At 32.8% G+C, this 17,173-nt stretch overlaps 1 protein-coding gene and 2 pseudogenes across 1 annotated transcript; all 3 read left to right on the forward strand.

Annotated features, from left to right (window-relative positions):
• The first annotated feature begins 321 nt into the window (after window positions 1-321).
• LOC140693457 (olfactory receptor 4A47-like) lies at window positions 322-1,371 on the forward strand (annotated as a pseudogene).
• A 6,015-nt stretch (window positions 1,372-7,386) lies between these two features.
• On the forward strand, window positions 7,387-8,318 carry LOC102528866 (olfactory receptor 4A47-like; annotated as a pseudogene).
• A 2,552-nt stretch (window positions 8,319-10,870) lies between these two features.
• On the forward strand, window positions 10,871-11,788 carry LOC140693205 (olfactory receptor 4A47-like). The gene has a single exon (XM_072957221.1). It carries the CDS (start codon window positions 10,871-10,873, stop codon window positions 11,786-11,788), a length of 918 nt encoding a protein of 305 aa, XP_072813322.1.
• Window positions 11,789-17,173: the final 5,385 nt, after the last annotated feature.

Below are 17,173 nucleotides of genomic sequence, written 5' to 3' on the forward strand. Positions count from 1 at the left end.
TCTTTGATTCCAGTTTGATTGATATATTCCTACACTGTGACTCTTAGCTGTGTGTGAATATCCTTATAATGACTCTTATTACATGGGTGTAGAATTTTCTGATCTCATTATTTGTCATACCACTGAGTGTAGGGACCTACTACTATTCAACTTGGTAATCATAATGAGAGTGATACATTGAACCCAAATACATTCTCTACATGCATACTTTTAGTTGAATGGATAAATAAAAGACAAAGTTTAAAAAGCATTCAATAAATTTCCCCTTGTTTTATAGGTAAACTGCTTCCAATATGTGAACTCAGCTCCTGTACAGACTAGATGCAACCTAGGAGCAATGTAACTTATTTCATCCTCTTGGGCCTGACACAGGATCCAAAGGAGCAGAAAGTCCTTTTTGTTATGTTTTTGCTCTTCTACATTTTGACCATGGTGGGTAACCTTCTAACAGTTGTGGCTATAACTATCAGTAAGACCTTGAAGTCACCAATGTCCTTTTTTCTTGCTAGCTTATCATTTATGGACATGGCTTATTCCTCTTCTGTTACCCTCAGGTTGCTTTCGGACTTGTTCTTTAGGCAAAACACCATATCCTTTTAATCTTGCATGGTTCAGCTATTTATAGAACACATTTTTGGTGGATCAGAGGTCTTCCTTCTGTTGGTGATGGCCTATGATCACTATGTGGCCATCTGTAAGCCCTTGCATTATTTGGTTATCATGAGGCAAAGCGTGTGTGTTGTGCTGCCGCTGGTGTCCTGGGTTGGAGGATTTCTGCACTCAGTTATTCAACTTGGCACTATTTATGGGCTCCCATTCTGTGGCCCCAATGTCATTGATCACTTTTCATGTGACATGTACCCCTTATTGGAACTGGTCTGCACTGATATCTATGTCATTGGCATCTTAGTGGTGGCCAGTGGAGGACTGATCTGCACTATTGTGTTTCTGCTCTTACTCATCTCCTATGGAGTCATCTTGCACTCTCTAAAGAACCTGAGTCAGGAAGGGAGAAGGAAAGCTCTCCAGAACTGTGGTTCTCACATCACTGTAATTGTCTTTTCCTTTGTTCCCTGTATTTTCATATATGTAAGACCTGCTAAGACCTTCCCCCTTGACAAATCATTGACTGTGTTTTATACAATCATCACCCCTATGCTGAATCCATTAATCTACAGTCTAAGAAATTCTGAGATGACTAATGTTATGAAGAAACTCTGGAGAAAAAAAGCAGATATAGTATTAAGTAAGTTCTTTGTGAATCATGATGAAACTCATTTAACCTTAGGACCAATCTTCCTGAATGTAAAAGTCTTCATAAATCTGGTGGAAATTTCCTTTTCTCTAAAGGAATTGCAAAAATTATATTAAAACATGAACTGTATGTTCATGCTATCAATGACAATTTTCCTGCTAGAATATAAACTGTATAATGTCTGGTTTATCACAAAACCTAGAAAGGTGGGGTGCATTTACAATAGGGAATCTATAATCAATATGTAATTAATTAATTAATTAATTAATGGAATGTTTATAGTTACACTAATTTTAAATTCCTGTATTTACTTTGTAACTTTTTCACAGTTAGTTTTATTTTATATCAGATTCTTATCTTTTATCTTCATTTTTTATTGTTCTATTTAAAATACTTCATGCTATATAGACTATTTGTTCAATTTCATTTCCTTTACATTTGAAATTTTTAGTATAGTATTTTAATTTTTCAAATAAACTTGGAAGTATGATGGATAATAATAAATATTAGAAGTAGAACCCATGCAAACTGAAATACTGTAGAACAGAACTCTTCTCCATCCTGTAGCGTTGTCTCCCAGTTCTCCCAGTTGCAGTCACTACTCTGTTCTAGATATTTTTCAAGTAGTAATCTTGCAAATATAAGCATACTTTCATACATGAGTGTGCTTATGTCCTTGTGTATAAATTTTGCATTTTACTACTACTGCTCCTGAAGATCTCTGTGAACGGTCTTATATAGATCTAACTTATACTATTTAACTTCCATCATACTACTTAACTTCCTTATAAAGATACACTCAAATTTAAATGCCCAGTCCTCTTCAGGTTTTTCCCATCTTTTTCTAGGATAAATAATTGTAGAATGCAATGTTTTTGAAATTTTGAAGCATGAGTCCTAGAAGGGAAATTTTTGAGTCAACTGGTTTATGTATTTATAATGTTGGTGTTCATAGTTATTGTCAAAATGCCATCCACAATCCTATACTAAACTCGCTACTCCTTTCATTCTGGAAATTCCACATTTGATGAGATTCTCAGAAACCAGTGCTTGGTAAACTTTGTGATATTTTACAATCTCATTAAAGAAACTGTGTTTCACTTGTATATTTTAATTATAAGTAGATAAATATAATTAGAATTTGGACATATATTGATGTGTTTAAGGTGATATGTATTTCTTTTTCATGAATTACTTATTAATGAATATCATTTGTTTTATTTGATTGCTAATATTACCCATACTGATTTTATGATTTAATTAAACACTAAGGAATTTATTCCACTTACCATATATGTGGAGTTATTGTCTTTCCAGCTTATGAATAGTTTTTGATATACTTATACTGTGCAGAATGTTTTTGAAGAAGTAGAAATAATTTTGCATTTACATAATTAATCTTTCAATATTTTCTTTGGATTTTGTCTTGCTCAGAAAGAATTTTCCTATTTCAATGCCTATATTATTCTCCATAGTTGTTGCATTAATTTATATTCCAAACAAGAGTGTACAAGGGTCCAAATTTTCTTAATCTTCACCAACATTGCTTTTTTATAAGGATATTACTTTCACTCACTAGGGTTCTGCTCCCATTATCTAATCATTTCCCAAAGGCTCCATTTAAAATATCACCGCTAACATACTTCAGCAGTCAAGGACTTTTAATATGCATTTATACCTATTAAGGATAGAACTCCCCTAAATACTTCTTCAGAAGGTTTTTACCATTTCTAAATTTTTGCATTTTATGATAAATTTTAGGGTTATTTTTCAAAGTTTGAAAACTTCCCATAAAATATATTTATAATATCATAACACTACTTATTTGTTTTGAGGAAAATGACATGTTTTAATATCTTGTTTTCCCATTCTGAATTAAGACATATATTGTGAAAAACTGATTATGAAATGTCTCAAGAATTTGTAATCATTTCCATAGAGTTTAATTAAAATTTGTCTTTTTTTTTCCTAAACAGAGGACTCTCTGATGTAGATTTGATTAACATTTTCAGTGAGTTGGTCAGAAAAGGTTTAGCATCTTTTGCTGCCATGAATTATTCACAGTCCCCAAATTTGTGGATATATGTCTTTATTTGAGCTTTCATAGAAATTGACACATTTTAGCTGATGGTATGTCAATTAAAAAATAAACTAAAATAAGAAGATATAGATAATTTGAACAGAACAAGCACTAGAAGTAAAATAGAATTACCAGTAAAAAACATCCCTGCAAAAAGTCCAGTACCAGATGGCTTCACTGAGGAAATCTACCAAGCATAGGAAGAAGAACTTATACTGAAACTTTTCAAACTCTTCCAAAGGGCTGAAAAGGAGGGGACACTCCCAAAGTCAATCTATGACACCATCATCACTCTGATATCAAAGCCAGAAAAAGACACTGCCAATAATGAAAATTACAGGCCACTCTCTTTGATAAATATAGATGAAAAATTCTCATCTAAATATTTGCAAACAGAATCCAACAACACATAAAAAAGATTGCCCACTATGTTCAAGTTAGATACATCCCAGGGACACAAGACGGCTCAACATATGCAAATCAATCAGCGTAGTAGACCACATAGATAGGTGAATGGACAAAAATAAATACTTTTCTCAATAGTTGCAGAAAAATGCTTTTGATACATTCAGTACTCATTTATGATAAAAATAATCCTGCTAAAGTGGCACAGAGGGAACACATTTCAACATAATAAAAACTGTTCATGACAAACCCACAGCCAGCATAATACTCATTGGCAAAAATTTGAAAGCCTTCCTACTAATATCTGGAACAAGACAAGGATGCCCACTCTCACCACTTCTATTCAGCATAGTATAAGTTGTCCCAGCTATAGCAACCAGAATAGAAAAAAAAATAAATTTTAGGATGGATTTTTCTTTTACTGTAAAGAAATTTTTTGGTATTTTGATAAAGGTTGCACTGAATCTGTAAATCAATTTAGGTAGCATTGACATCTTAACAATATTAAAATTCTAGCTCATAAATGTCTTTCTATTTACATGTGTCTTCTTTATTGTCTTTCAGCAACTTTTTGTATCTTTCAGTGTTCAAGACTTTCATCGCCTTGCTTACATTTACCCAAGAATTTTATTCTAATTTATACTGTTGCAAATAGAATTGTTTTTTTAATTTTCTCTTCATGTTGTTTCTTGATAGTATAAAAATTCAACATCCTTTCATGATAAAAAGTCTCATTAAATTGGATATAGAAGGAAAGTACCTCAACACAACTAGTGTCATATATTACAGAACCACACCACACGTCACACTCAACATCCAAGTTTGAAAGTGTTTACATTAAGATCAGGAGCAAGACAAGACCCTCATCGCTCCTTTGCAACATAGTATTGCAATAAAAATTCCTATTAAAATTTTAGTGTTTTCTATGTGTAGAGCCTGTCATCTCTGAAATGAGATAATTTTGCTTAATCTTTATTTAATATTACTGTATATAAGAGTGCTTCCACTGGTAGTCACTTCCTGTTCTTTTCATCTCAGCTTAAACATCACATTTTAAGAAAGGTATTTTCTGATTACATTTTCCACAGTAAGTTTCTTCCTTTTTTCTCTATAACAATGCTTAATTTAAAACAAACAAACGAAAAAAATGCTTAATTTGCTGTCTTATAAGAATGGCATTGGACTACAAATATATTATTAAATTTTCTCTTTCATTATTGTCTGGCTACAGAATAAGAATATAAAATCCAGGTAGATAGGAACTTTTATATAAGTTTATTTTCCTGTGTTATTAATTTTGTGTTCTCACCCATAACACAGCTTGTGTATGAAAATAAGTACCCTAAATATTTTATTTAAGAAATTGTATAAATAATTAGTAATTATATCTGATTTGATGATTAAATTTTTTATACATTTAACCAAACAATAAGGCAGAATAGATCGAGTACTAAATAAAAAGAAAGAAAAACTTGCTGTGGCTAGTGTGAAAATATATCATAAATTAATCTTCATTGAATCAAAATGATTGGGCTGATATTTTGTTTTTACTTGCATTAGTCTCAACATGATTCTCTAGAGGATTATTTTCTTCATTTTCCATCTTTTTGATCCTAATTGTGTGATGTGGTTTAGTAATATCTTTACACATAGATGTACTTTTAAAATGCAGTGGGAAATCCCAGTGAATTTAATTAAGCAAGAATCAGTCCTGGACACATTCCAGTTCTAAGACAATCATAAATGCAGCTACATGGGAGAAAATGTCCAATGATTTGATCCCAATGGGGAAAAGAGGTGACATCCTTTTAATAACTGATATATATATTTCAGGATGACCTTGGTTAGACTTAAAGCAATGCAAAAAATAAAATAAAAACAGCCCCACAATGTCTAGAAATCTCAAGCTGACTAATCTGGCCACACTGACATGTTCGAATGAGTAGGACTAAACAACTGAATGATGTTTTTCTATTTTGAATTTAGTAGAGAAAGAAGTTCCTCGACATAAATTTCCCTGGGAAATGGCTAGTTGCTATCTTCCTATGTAAACATGAATTTACTTGTCTTTTTAATAAATTATCCCACATAGTGAATATTTGTTTCTTTATGCACACTGTGGAATTTCTTTAAAATTATCTACAGTGCAAATAATAGTAGTTTCTGAATAACCAGAGAAGACTAAATAGGAAATGAACAGACAGCTGAATGAAGGAAAATATATACAGCTCCCTAATTATCTCCCCTCTGTGGCCGTATTGAATGAAAGAGGAATTCCAAGTCTTTGAGAGTAACTTAAGTCATCCTCCAGATTGTGAACAAGCCTCCACAAGGTAAGACTACCAGTAAGTATTGGCAACCAGGCTCACCATTATATCACTGTCTTTATCATGTAAAAATTAAATATTTTTGAAATAAATCAAACTTAGAATCCAATTCTAGTTTAATCACTGAACAAAGTGTGACATTGGGGAAATTAATGAGATGTTCTGAGCCTTAGTTCTTCAAATAAAAATGGGAATTACTGTTCTCATTAATGTGAATATTAAATGTGATATATTAAAATGTGAATGAATGATTGCAATCCACTGTGGGAGTTTTGAGCACTTGAGTGATATAATCAGAAGAAGATTTAAAGAAAATCATTTGGGCTTCTTTAGGAGAACAAATTATTGAAGTCCAGATAAAAGTGGAGCGACTTGGCAGGAGGCTATTGCAGTGAGCCAAGAAGGAAATGGGGGAAAGGGAATAATCAAATTTGTGATACACTTTCCAAGTAAAGACAGTAGCATTTTTTTTAAGTTATCAATTTGTCATGTGAGAGCAATAAGGGAGTGAATAATACTGTTAGCTTTTCTGTCTGAGCAATTACATTGAACGCGGTACCATTTCATGAAATGGGGAACACCTTTAGATTTGTGGAAAATTTTAAATTTTGTGTTATATTTGCTAAATTGATATCCAACTGTGCATGTCCAAAATCGGAGACACTGCATGTAAAAATTGGAAGCTAGTGTAAAAGTAAAGGCTGGAGACCCAAATTTGACTGCTTCAGCATTTATTGTTCAGGAAAAGGAGAAATAGCCAACTAAAGGCCACATGAAATAGGCCTTAGTGAGTTCTGTGCCAATCTAGAACAGTGAACTTCTGTTCATAGTTTGAGTTCCTCACCCTGTATATGTAAATTAGTTTAAGTGGGTCTCAATATTACACTTTGTGACTTTATAAATTATGGACCTGTTCATGAAATCCTCTTCCCAACTTTTCTTGTTCTTTCACTATTTCTTTAAAACTCAGATAAACATTGCCTCCTCTGGGAAGCCTTCTCTGATTCTTGTTTGCTGATACATTCCTACCCTGTGACTCTTAGCTGTGTGTGAATATCCTTACAGTGACACTTATTACATGAGTCTGGAAGTGTCTGATCCCTTGTCATATATTATATCACTGAGGATTGGGAATGTTGCCTCATTGAACTTGGTAATTACAATGTCTATGACACATTGGACATGAATAGATACTCCATACATGTAGTATTAATTGAATGGGTAAAATAGATTAATCGTATAATACATTTAAAGATTTTCCACCTGTTTTGTAGGTAAATTGCTTCTAATAATGTGACCTCAGCACCTGTACAGACTAGATGGAACCAAGGAGCAGTGTAACTTATTTCATCCCCCTGAGCCTCACACAGAATCCAAAGGAGCAGAAAGTCCTTTTTGTTATGTTCTTGCTCTTCTACATTTTGACCTTGTTGGGCAACATGCTCATTGTCATGACTATAAGTGTCAGTAAGACCCTGAACATACCAATGTACTTTTTCTTGCTAGCTTATCATTTATGGACATGGCTTATTCCTCTTCTATTTCCCCCAGATTGCTTTCAGACTTGTTCTTTGAGGAAAATGCCATACCCTTTGAATCTTGCATGACTTATCCATTTATAGAGCACATTTTCAGTGGATCAGAGGTCTTCCTTCTGTTGGTGATGGCCTATGTCCGCTATGTGGCCATCTGTAAGCCCCTGCATTATTTGGTTATCATGAGGCAAAGGGTGTGTGTTGTGCTGCTGCTGGTGTCCTGGGTTGGAGGATTTCTGCACTCAGTTATTCAACTTGGCACTATTTATGGGCTCCCATTCTGTGGCCCCAATGTCATTGATCACTTTTCATGTGACATGTACCCCTTATTGGAACTGGTCTGCACTGATATCTATGTCATTGGCATCTTAGTGGTGGCCAGTGGAGGACTGATCTGCACTACTGTGTTTCTGCTCTTACTCATCTTCTATGGAGTCATCTTACACTCCCTAAAGAACCTGAGTCAGGAAGGGAGATGGAAAGCTCTCCAGACCTGTGGTTCCCACATCACTGTAGTTGTCTGCTTCTTTGTCCCCTGTATTTTCATGTATGCAAGACCTGCTAAGACCTTCCCAATCAACAAATCATTAAGAGTGTTTTATACAGTCATCACCCCCATGCTGAACCCATTAACCTACAGTCTAAGAAATTCTGAGATGACTAATGCTATGAAGAAGCTCTGGTGGAAAAATGCAGTCAGATCAAGTATTAAATAATTGCTGTATCCATCATGAAGGTGGTAATTTAGCATTGGGTCCTATCTGTTTGGAATGTAAAAAACTTCATAAATCTGATGCAAACTTTTTATTTTTTCAAATGATGTAGGATAATTATACTTGAAGAATAAATTGTATGTTCATGCTATTAATAACAATTCCTTCATAGAATGTAAACTGTATAATGTTTCATCACTGTACCTAGAAAAGTAGGATGCATTTATAGTAAGGCATCAATAAGTAATTTTTAATGAATTAATGAAATTTTTATCGAGTTACACCAATTGTTAATTTTTTTACATTTTTTAAAATTTAATTTTTGTATTGATGCATAGTTTATTTACAATGCTGTGTTAATTTCTGGTGTATAGCATAATGATTCAGTTGTACATATAGATACTCCTTTTCATATTTTTTTATTATAAGCAATTACAAATTATTGAATATAGTTTCCTGTGTTATATAGTGGAACATTTTTTCTTATCTATTTTATATATAGCAATTGTTAATTAATTTCTGCATTTACTCTTACTAGTATCTATTCATTTTATTTTTAGTCAGATTCTTATTTTTATAATCTTCATTCTATATATTATATTAAATATTTACTGTTGCATAGACTATATTCCATTTTATTTGCCTTAAACATGAAATTTTTAGTGTAATATTTTAAGTTTTTAAATGAAAATTATAACTATGATGGAGAATTATAAGTTTTAATAATAAAATTTATGCAATGGAATAGTGTTGAATAAACCTCCAAACTATCCCAAACCAGTTTCTTCCAGTCCTTTCAGATACAATCACTATAATTTTTTTCTAAGATTCTTGAAGAAATAATATTTTCAAATTAACCATTTTTCATATATGTGTGTATATTTATGTTTCAGTTTATAAATTTTATTTTTTTCACTCAACCCCCTGTAGGTTTTTATGTGCCAGTTTTTACAGATGAAACTCATCCTAGTTTCTTCATACTGATTAAATCCTTCATAACGCAGCACTGAAATTGATGTATCTGGTTCTCTTTATATTTTCCCCAGTCTTTTTTGATGTTAAATAATTCTACAAAAGCAATGTTTTGAAATTTTTTAGTATAAGTTCCCAGAAGTGAAATTAAGTCAATTGTTATATGTATTTAAAATGTTGATGTTCATATTTATTGCAAAAATGCCATCTATTTGGGCACCTATTTACATGTTTCAAATGATTTTATTCTTTTTCTATGAATTGCTTACTAATGCTGCATGTATCATGTTCATTGTTTTCTTAGAGATGGCATCAGTGAATGAAGAGCAAGGGAGAAGACAGAAGAGCCCAGAAAGTGAGTTGAAAGGCTGTCTTCTTATGCAGATAAATCAAGACAGGTATTTATACACAAGATTCTGAACTAGGCTTTACATTTTGAAAGAGTACATTGGTGGTGTGAGAATTCACTCTTTTAGAAGCTCTCTTTTGTCATTCTCACAATCAGCCATGCTAGAGTTCCTCTGTGATTTACTAAGATATGTGGAGGTTGAGTCTATCCTGTCAAGCTCTTTTTGGATAATTTTGAGTTACAATGATCTGGGATAAATTGACCTTCTCTAACATAAACTAGTCTTAAGGAGTAATTTCAACTGTAATTAACTGGAGATATTTTCATGGGCAGATATTTGTAAATCTGCTGATATTCTGAATTAATATGTTCTCTGAACATTGCTTATTAATGTGTTAAAAATTAAAAGATGATGTAGCATCTGTATACCTTGATTGAATGGCTTTCAAGATCATGAAGTGATACTGTAGCAAGCAAGCTTTTCCTTCAATTCTCACTTTTCTGTTCCCTGTTGAGCTTCAGTGTACTAACATACGTTTGTTGGCCATTGAGATATACTCTTCCCTTAATTTTTAAAATATATTTTAAATTTCTTTTATATTTAATTTATATTTTCATTTGTTAATTGCTTAGAGATCTTTGTCTATTTTAGATATTACCTCTATGTAAGTCCTCTACAATGTAAATCTTTTTCCAAACTGCTTTCGTGTATTTATATTGTGCTATCTAAATTTACTAAATACTTAATTTTTTTGAAATTGTTAAATATACCTCTTAGGAACTTCAATGATTGGTTAAGAAGATTCTCCCACCCATAGAAATGAAAGAGTTATCTCCTTAACATGTGAAGAGTGAAACAAAGTAAACCTTGCTTTAATCTTTTATTAAAATTTAACCCATTTAAATTTTTTGTGTAAGGCATTAGCTATATGTACAACTATATTACCCTCCAAATAGAAAGCAAATTATGACAAATCAGTTATTAATAATGTGTTCTTTCCCCCATATGTCTCTTAACTACTTGCCTCTCCATTATTCTGAAGATTTTTCAGGTAAGTGATGAGGTTTTAATCAGCATTACGTGATAATACTTGAAAGTATGGAACATAAACCATATTGCTTATATGTGGAAAGAATAAACAAATTATCATAAGACTTCAGAAAGTCACTAGTAAGAATTATATTTATAGGTAGTTTTGTCCTGAACTCTGAAATAAGACATACAGAAGACTCTATGGACCAAAGGAGGAATGTGACTGAGTTTGTCCTCTTGGGGCTCACTCGGAGCCCTCAGGGTCAGAAAATATTATTTGTTGTGTTCTTGCTAATGTACATTGTGACAATGGTGGGCAACCTACTCATTGTTGTGACTGTGGTGGTCAGTCCAACCCTGGATTCCCCTATGTATTTCTTTCTTGGCTATTTATCATATATGGATGTTCTTTATTCTAACACAATCACCCCAAATATGATTATTCACTTACTCAGTAAGAAGAAAACCATTTCATTCCAAGCCTGCATGGCTCAGCTTTTTATGGAACACTTATTTGGTGGTGCTGAGATTTTACTCCTGGTGATCATGGCTTATGACCGCTATGTGGCCATCTGCAAACCTTTGCATTATTCCACAATCATGAATCAGCGAGTGTGTGTTCTGCTGCTGCTGTTGGCCTGTGTTGGTGGGTTTTTACATGCTGTAGTTCAACTTCTCTTTGTTTACAACCTTCCCTTCTGTGGTCCCAATGTCATTGACCACTTTGGCTGTGACATGTACCCCTTGTTAAAACTTGCCTGCACTGACACCTACATTATTGGCCTCACTGTGGTTGCCAATAATGGGGCAATGTGTACAGTCATCTTTATGCTGTTACTCATCTCCTATGGGGTCATCCTTCACTCCCTGAAGAATGTTAGTACAGAAGGTAGGCACAAAGCCTTATCCACCTGTGGCTCCCACATTACTGTGGTGGTCCTCTTCTTCGTCCCTTGTATCTTTCTGTATGTGAGACCTCCTTCTACCTTACCCATTGATAAATCCTTGACTGTGTTTTACACCATTATCACCCCTATGTTGAACCCTCTAATCTATACTCTGAGAAATGGAGAGATGAAACATGCCATGAAAAAGCTCTGGACCAGAAAAAGTACATGAAGCAGCAAAGATATATATATCATCTATTTTCAAAGAATTTTTCTTTCCAGGAAACATATATGTAATTACTGAACTGCAGTAAACTTCTCCTCAGGTTTAGTAACTAGGACATGATGAAAAACATTTATTTTGTGAATACTTCCAATGATAAAAATATACTCTTAAGATTTGCATGATTTTATAGTTCAATACATATGTGTATATGGTTTGAAATACTTTTTTTAAGATTTTCAGTTTCTTAGGAAACTATGTATACATTTGGGTGTAAATGTCTCCATTGAGAACATAGATTTATGTACTATATGATATTAAGCTATATTTAATACTATAAATTTATTTTAGTTAGTGGAAGATTTTCTCCTGTTACTCTTAGATAATGTAATCTTTCTCATAATTTATAGGACTCATTATGGCTTTCAAAAAAGAATAGCGATACAACATAAAAATTTATTCACTCTCTCTCCCTAAAGACTACTTATGTTAATATTGAGGTGCGTGTATTATTTTTGAGTCTGCAAGACACTTTGCATGTATTATTTTGCTTATATTTCTTAACAAGTTCATATTGAAGAAACATGATGTTTTGGTTGTAATACTACACATAAGGTGGCTATGTTAATAAAAATTATCTGAATGAACAAGGTGTATATGCATAAAAATAAACAAATCTTACTTCTTTTCCCAATTGTATAATCATATTTTCTCTTCAAGTGGAGCAGAATTCTTTGGATGTATATTTTTATTAAGATCAACATTAATCTTCCCAGATAGTTTAGAATATCTGGGAACACATCTGCTCTTTTTCAATCTCCCCAACTCCTCTTTTGCTTACAGTATTTCATAGCCTTCTATAGACATGCAGGCTCTGTCTTTCATCTGTAAATTTAGTATAAACCATGATCCATGTGCTCCAAACATGAACTACAGAACTTGATACCAGATATTATGGGTGCTATTGTTAAGGAAGATGTTGACTATATATACTATCTTATCTCTCTTATTAATGAAATACTGATTACTAGGTAATAAAGAGGCCAGAATATATTGGGTTTTTTGACAGACATATTCATAAAATAGTCTCTCTCTCTGAATCAGTGTTGAAATAAAATATTATCTGCCTCTAAATGGTCGATAGAATGTGGTCAAGAAAGATTGCTATTCTGCTTCCAATTATTAGTCTTGATTTATGAGGGGCTAAGTCTTTGGGGCAATGGATGGTTTTTATAAGTAAGTCACAATGTATGAGAAATCTTATATCCTGACTTTTATACTTGTTAAGTGGAGATTTTTTATATCATCTCAAAGTCTTTTCAACTACTATACTATCCTCCAAAATTTCAAACATTTGAGTTGATCAGATTTTATGTAATTCATTCTTTCGCATTTAGATGTTGCTATGGAGTGAGAATTGTGTCCCTTTCCAAAATCAGAAGTTAAATACTTTATAATGTGGTGATATTTAGAGATGGGACCATTAGGAATTGATTAGGTCATGAAGATGGAGTCCTCATCATTGAGATAAATTTCCTTTTAAAGAGATCCCAAGAACTCACTTGACCCTTCTGCCATGTGTAGACACTGCAAAATGGCCACTGTCTATCAACAGGGAAGGGACCTTACCAGATATGCAATCTGCTGGCACCTGAATCTTCAACCTTTGAATTCCTAAATCTGTGAAAAATAACTGTTTATTGTTTAAACCACCCAGCCTAAAGTTTTCTTTGTTAGTAACCAAATGGACTAAGTCAGACATTTAGTTAATTTTCAAATGTTTGTAGTTATTTCAATTGATGAGATAGAAGTCTTTATTAATTGTGTCTGTTCATTGATCTATAATTTCCCTGAACTCAGGTAAATTTTCTTAATTGTCTTTGTGTTCTCTGTTTATTGAACAATACAGGGGACCCAGAATCTAGTCTATAGACTTTGTCAATTAGTTGAAATCTTGATCTAGTGAAGTGAGTAATTTTTTCAGATAAATTTTGATTAACACACTCCACATTAAAGATATATATATATAATATTGCTACAAATATTTACTCTTTGACATTTACTACAAATATTTATAATTATTGTATCTTTTATGTTATAATTATGAATGTTCTATATAAAGATAATATTTTAACATTCTTTTACTTTTTGATTTTTTATCACATCATTCTTAGTAAATTTCATAACCTAATGATTTTATCAATTTTAATCTTTTTCCAAATATATATAACCTTTGAAAATATTTTATTTTTTAATCCACCTATAATATATTTTTGTTTGTGATAAGGAAATAACTAAGTTCAAATGGCATAATAGTCTTCCATCATAATTATTCATTTCAGTATCAATTTTAAAGTTTTCAATTTAGTACATCAAGTTTTACACTGTCAAGGATACTCATTTTGAAGTATGGTTCCTTCTGGATATATGTCCAGGAACAGGATTCCTGGGTTATATGGTAATTCTATTCCTAGTCTTTTTTGGAATCTTCATACTGTTTTCTACAGTGGCTGCACCAAACTGAATTTCCACCAGCAGTGTAGGAGGGTTCCCTTTTCTCCACAGCCTCTCCAGCATTTGTCATTTATGAATTTTGGAATGATGGACATTCTGGTTGGTGTGAGGTGATACCTCATAGTAGTTTTGATTTGCATTTCTCTGATAATTAGTGATATAGAACATTTTTTTCTTGTGCTTATTGATCATTTGTATGTCTTCCTTGGAGAATTGCTTGTTTAGGTCTTCTGCCCATTTTTGAATTGGGTTGTTTATTTCTTTCTTATAAGTCATATGAGCTGCTTATATATTCTGGAAATCAAGCCTTCCCAAATGTTCATAGTAGCACTATTTACAATAGCCAAGACATGGAAACAGCCTAAACATCCATGAACAGATGACTGGATAAAGAAGATGTGGTATATTTATACAATGGAATACTATTCAGCCATAAAAACTGACAACATAATGCCATTTGCAGCAACATGAATGTTCCTGGAGAATGTCATTCTAAGTGAAGTAAGCCAGAAAGAGAAAGAAAAATGCCATATGAGATCACTCATATGTGGAATTAAAAATAATAATAACATAAATACTAAACAGAAACAGATTCATAGACATATAATACAAACTTGTGGTTACCAAGGCGGTGGGGCTGGGAAGGAACAGGCTGGGATTTCAAAATCTGTAGATATTGACAGGCATATATAGAATAGATAAATAAGATTATACTGTATAGCACAGGGAAATATATACAAGATCTTCTGGTGGCTCACAGCAAAAAAAAGTGACAATGAAATATGACAATGTTCATATATAACTGAAAAATTGTGCTCTACACTGGAATTTGACACAACATTGTAAAATGACTATAACTCAATTAAAAAAAGTACTAATTTTGGGGGACCATTCTCCTCATCTTCTCCCTCTTCTCCAAAATTTTAGGGTCATTTTGTGAAGTTTGAAGACTCCCCATAAAATGTATTTAGAATGTCATGACACTACATGTTTATTTTAAGAACTACAATTTACTATCTTGTGTTTCTATCCAGGAGAAAAAAAAACACACATTGTGAATGATAGATTGATGTCTCAATAAAAATTTATAATCATCTTCACAGAGTATACATGAATCCTGCTGTATGTTTTTCTTATTTAAAAAGAGGCCCCTCTTATTTACATTTGATTCATATTTTCAATGATCTGGTCAGAAAGGTCTTTGTGTCTTTTTCTAGCATGAAATACAGCACAGTACTCAAAGTCTCAGGCATGTGTCTATTTTGAAACAATCTTAGGCCTGTATCAACAAATGCACAGGTATGTATTACAACAAAGCTCAGATCTGTATCAAACCTCATGAGAATCTCTATGGCCACTTGTACATAGATTTTCAATAATATGTAGGTCTTTATACAATTGTGTGTGTGTGTCTAGATGTGAAGACACATAGGTGTGTATATGATGGCACATAGATCAGTATCTGACTACCTATCTGAAAGCATTTGTTTATGTACATGTATATGTATTTGATGTGCTCACACACAGGCCTGCATCTGTCCACACATAGAGCTATTTTGCCTTTCACTGGTCTGCATCTGACAGTATATGAATTTAGGCAGAACTTGACTAAACAATTCTTCTGTCCCATGTGGCATGGACTGAGGTCACTCTCTGGCATTCAGCTGATTGCTGGGCTTGTAAGAAGGGTCAAAAATGATTTCACTTATATGAATGGTTCCTTGGCAGGGATTGCTACAAGACTGGGTTCTTCTGGGTCTTTTTCCTTCTCCATGTGATATAAGACAATGTACATTGTCTGTACAGTGTGGTTGTCAGACTTGTAAAAGGGCAGCTCAGGGCTCCAAGAGGGAAGAGGAAAAAGCTATCAGGTATCTTAAGTCTCATCCCATCATAACATCAGATTGAAGTCCGGGATCTCAAGCTCTAAATCCTCACTGCTTCTACACATTGAAGAAAACAATCAACAAGATGAAAAAGTAACCTATGGGATGGGAGAAAATATTTGCAAATCATATGTTTCTTAGTAAGTTAATATTTAAAATACATAAAGAACTACAACTAAATAACTTCAAAAATAAATAATAAAAGTGGGCAAAGAACTTGAATAGATATTTTTTAAACAAATAGGTACTTTTCATACAAATGGCCAATATGGACATGAGAAGTTGCTCAACATCACTCATCAACAGGGAAATGAAAATCAAAATTAAACTGAGGTATCATCTTACACTCATTAGGATGGCTATATGAGATACATAGCATACAACAAATTTTGGTGAGGGTATAGTGAAAGTGAAACCCCACTATACTTCTGTGTGAATATAGATTTGTTCAGCAACTATGCAGAACAAAATGGAGCTTTTCAAAAACATTAAAATAAAAATAACATATGGTTCACAGTCTCATGTCTGTAAATTTATCTAACAATATGAAAACAGGAATCTGCCAAGTTATCTCTACTCTCAAGTTTACTGCAGCATTATTTATAATGAGTAAGACATGGAAACAACCAAAATGTCCACTAATGAATGGATAAAGAAAACACTATATATACCTTTATATATATATATATATATATATATATATACACATGTACATCCATTTTTGTCAAAAAAAGTATATCTTAATTCAAAAACTAGTTTTCTGTTTTGTTTTGTTTTGTTTTTCTGGGTGGAGACATAAGGGAGACACTAATAATGGCTATAGATATTTATGAAATATTTGTAGAAAGGGAGATTTGATAAAGGAATTTTGTGCCTCTTCAGGCTGAAATTAGATTAAATTCAATAAGGTGATTGGATTATTAAATTAAAAGTAGGCTGGTACAGTTGCTAGATTTGGTTCCTCTCTGTTGAGAGATTAAATTGACTTAAATCC

This window comes from Vicugna pacos, unplaced genomic scaffold, assembly GCF_048564905.1.
Source record: "Vicugna pacos unplaced genomic scaffold, VicPac4 scaffold_19, whole genome shotgun sequence".
NCBI classification, from domain to species: domain Eukaryota; kingdom Metazoa; phylum Chordata; class Mammalia; order Artiodactyla; family Camelidae; genus Vicugna; species Vicugna pacos.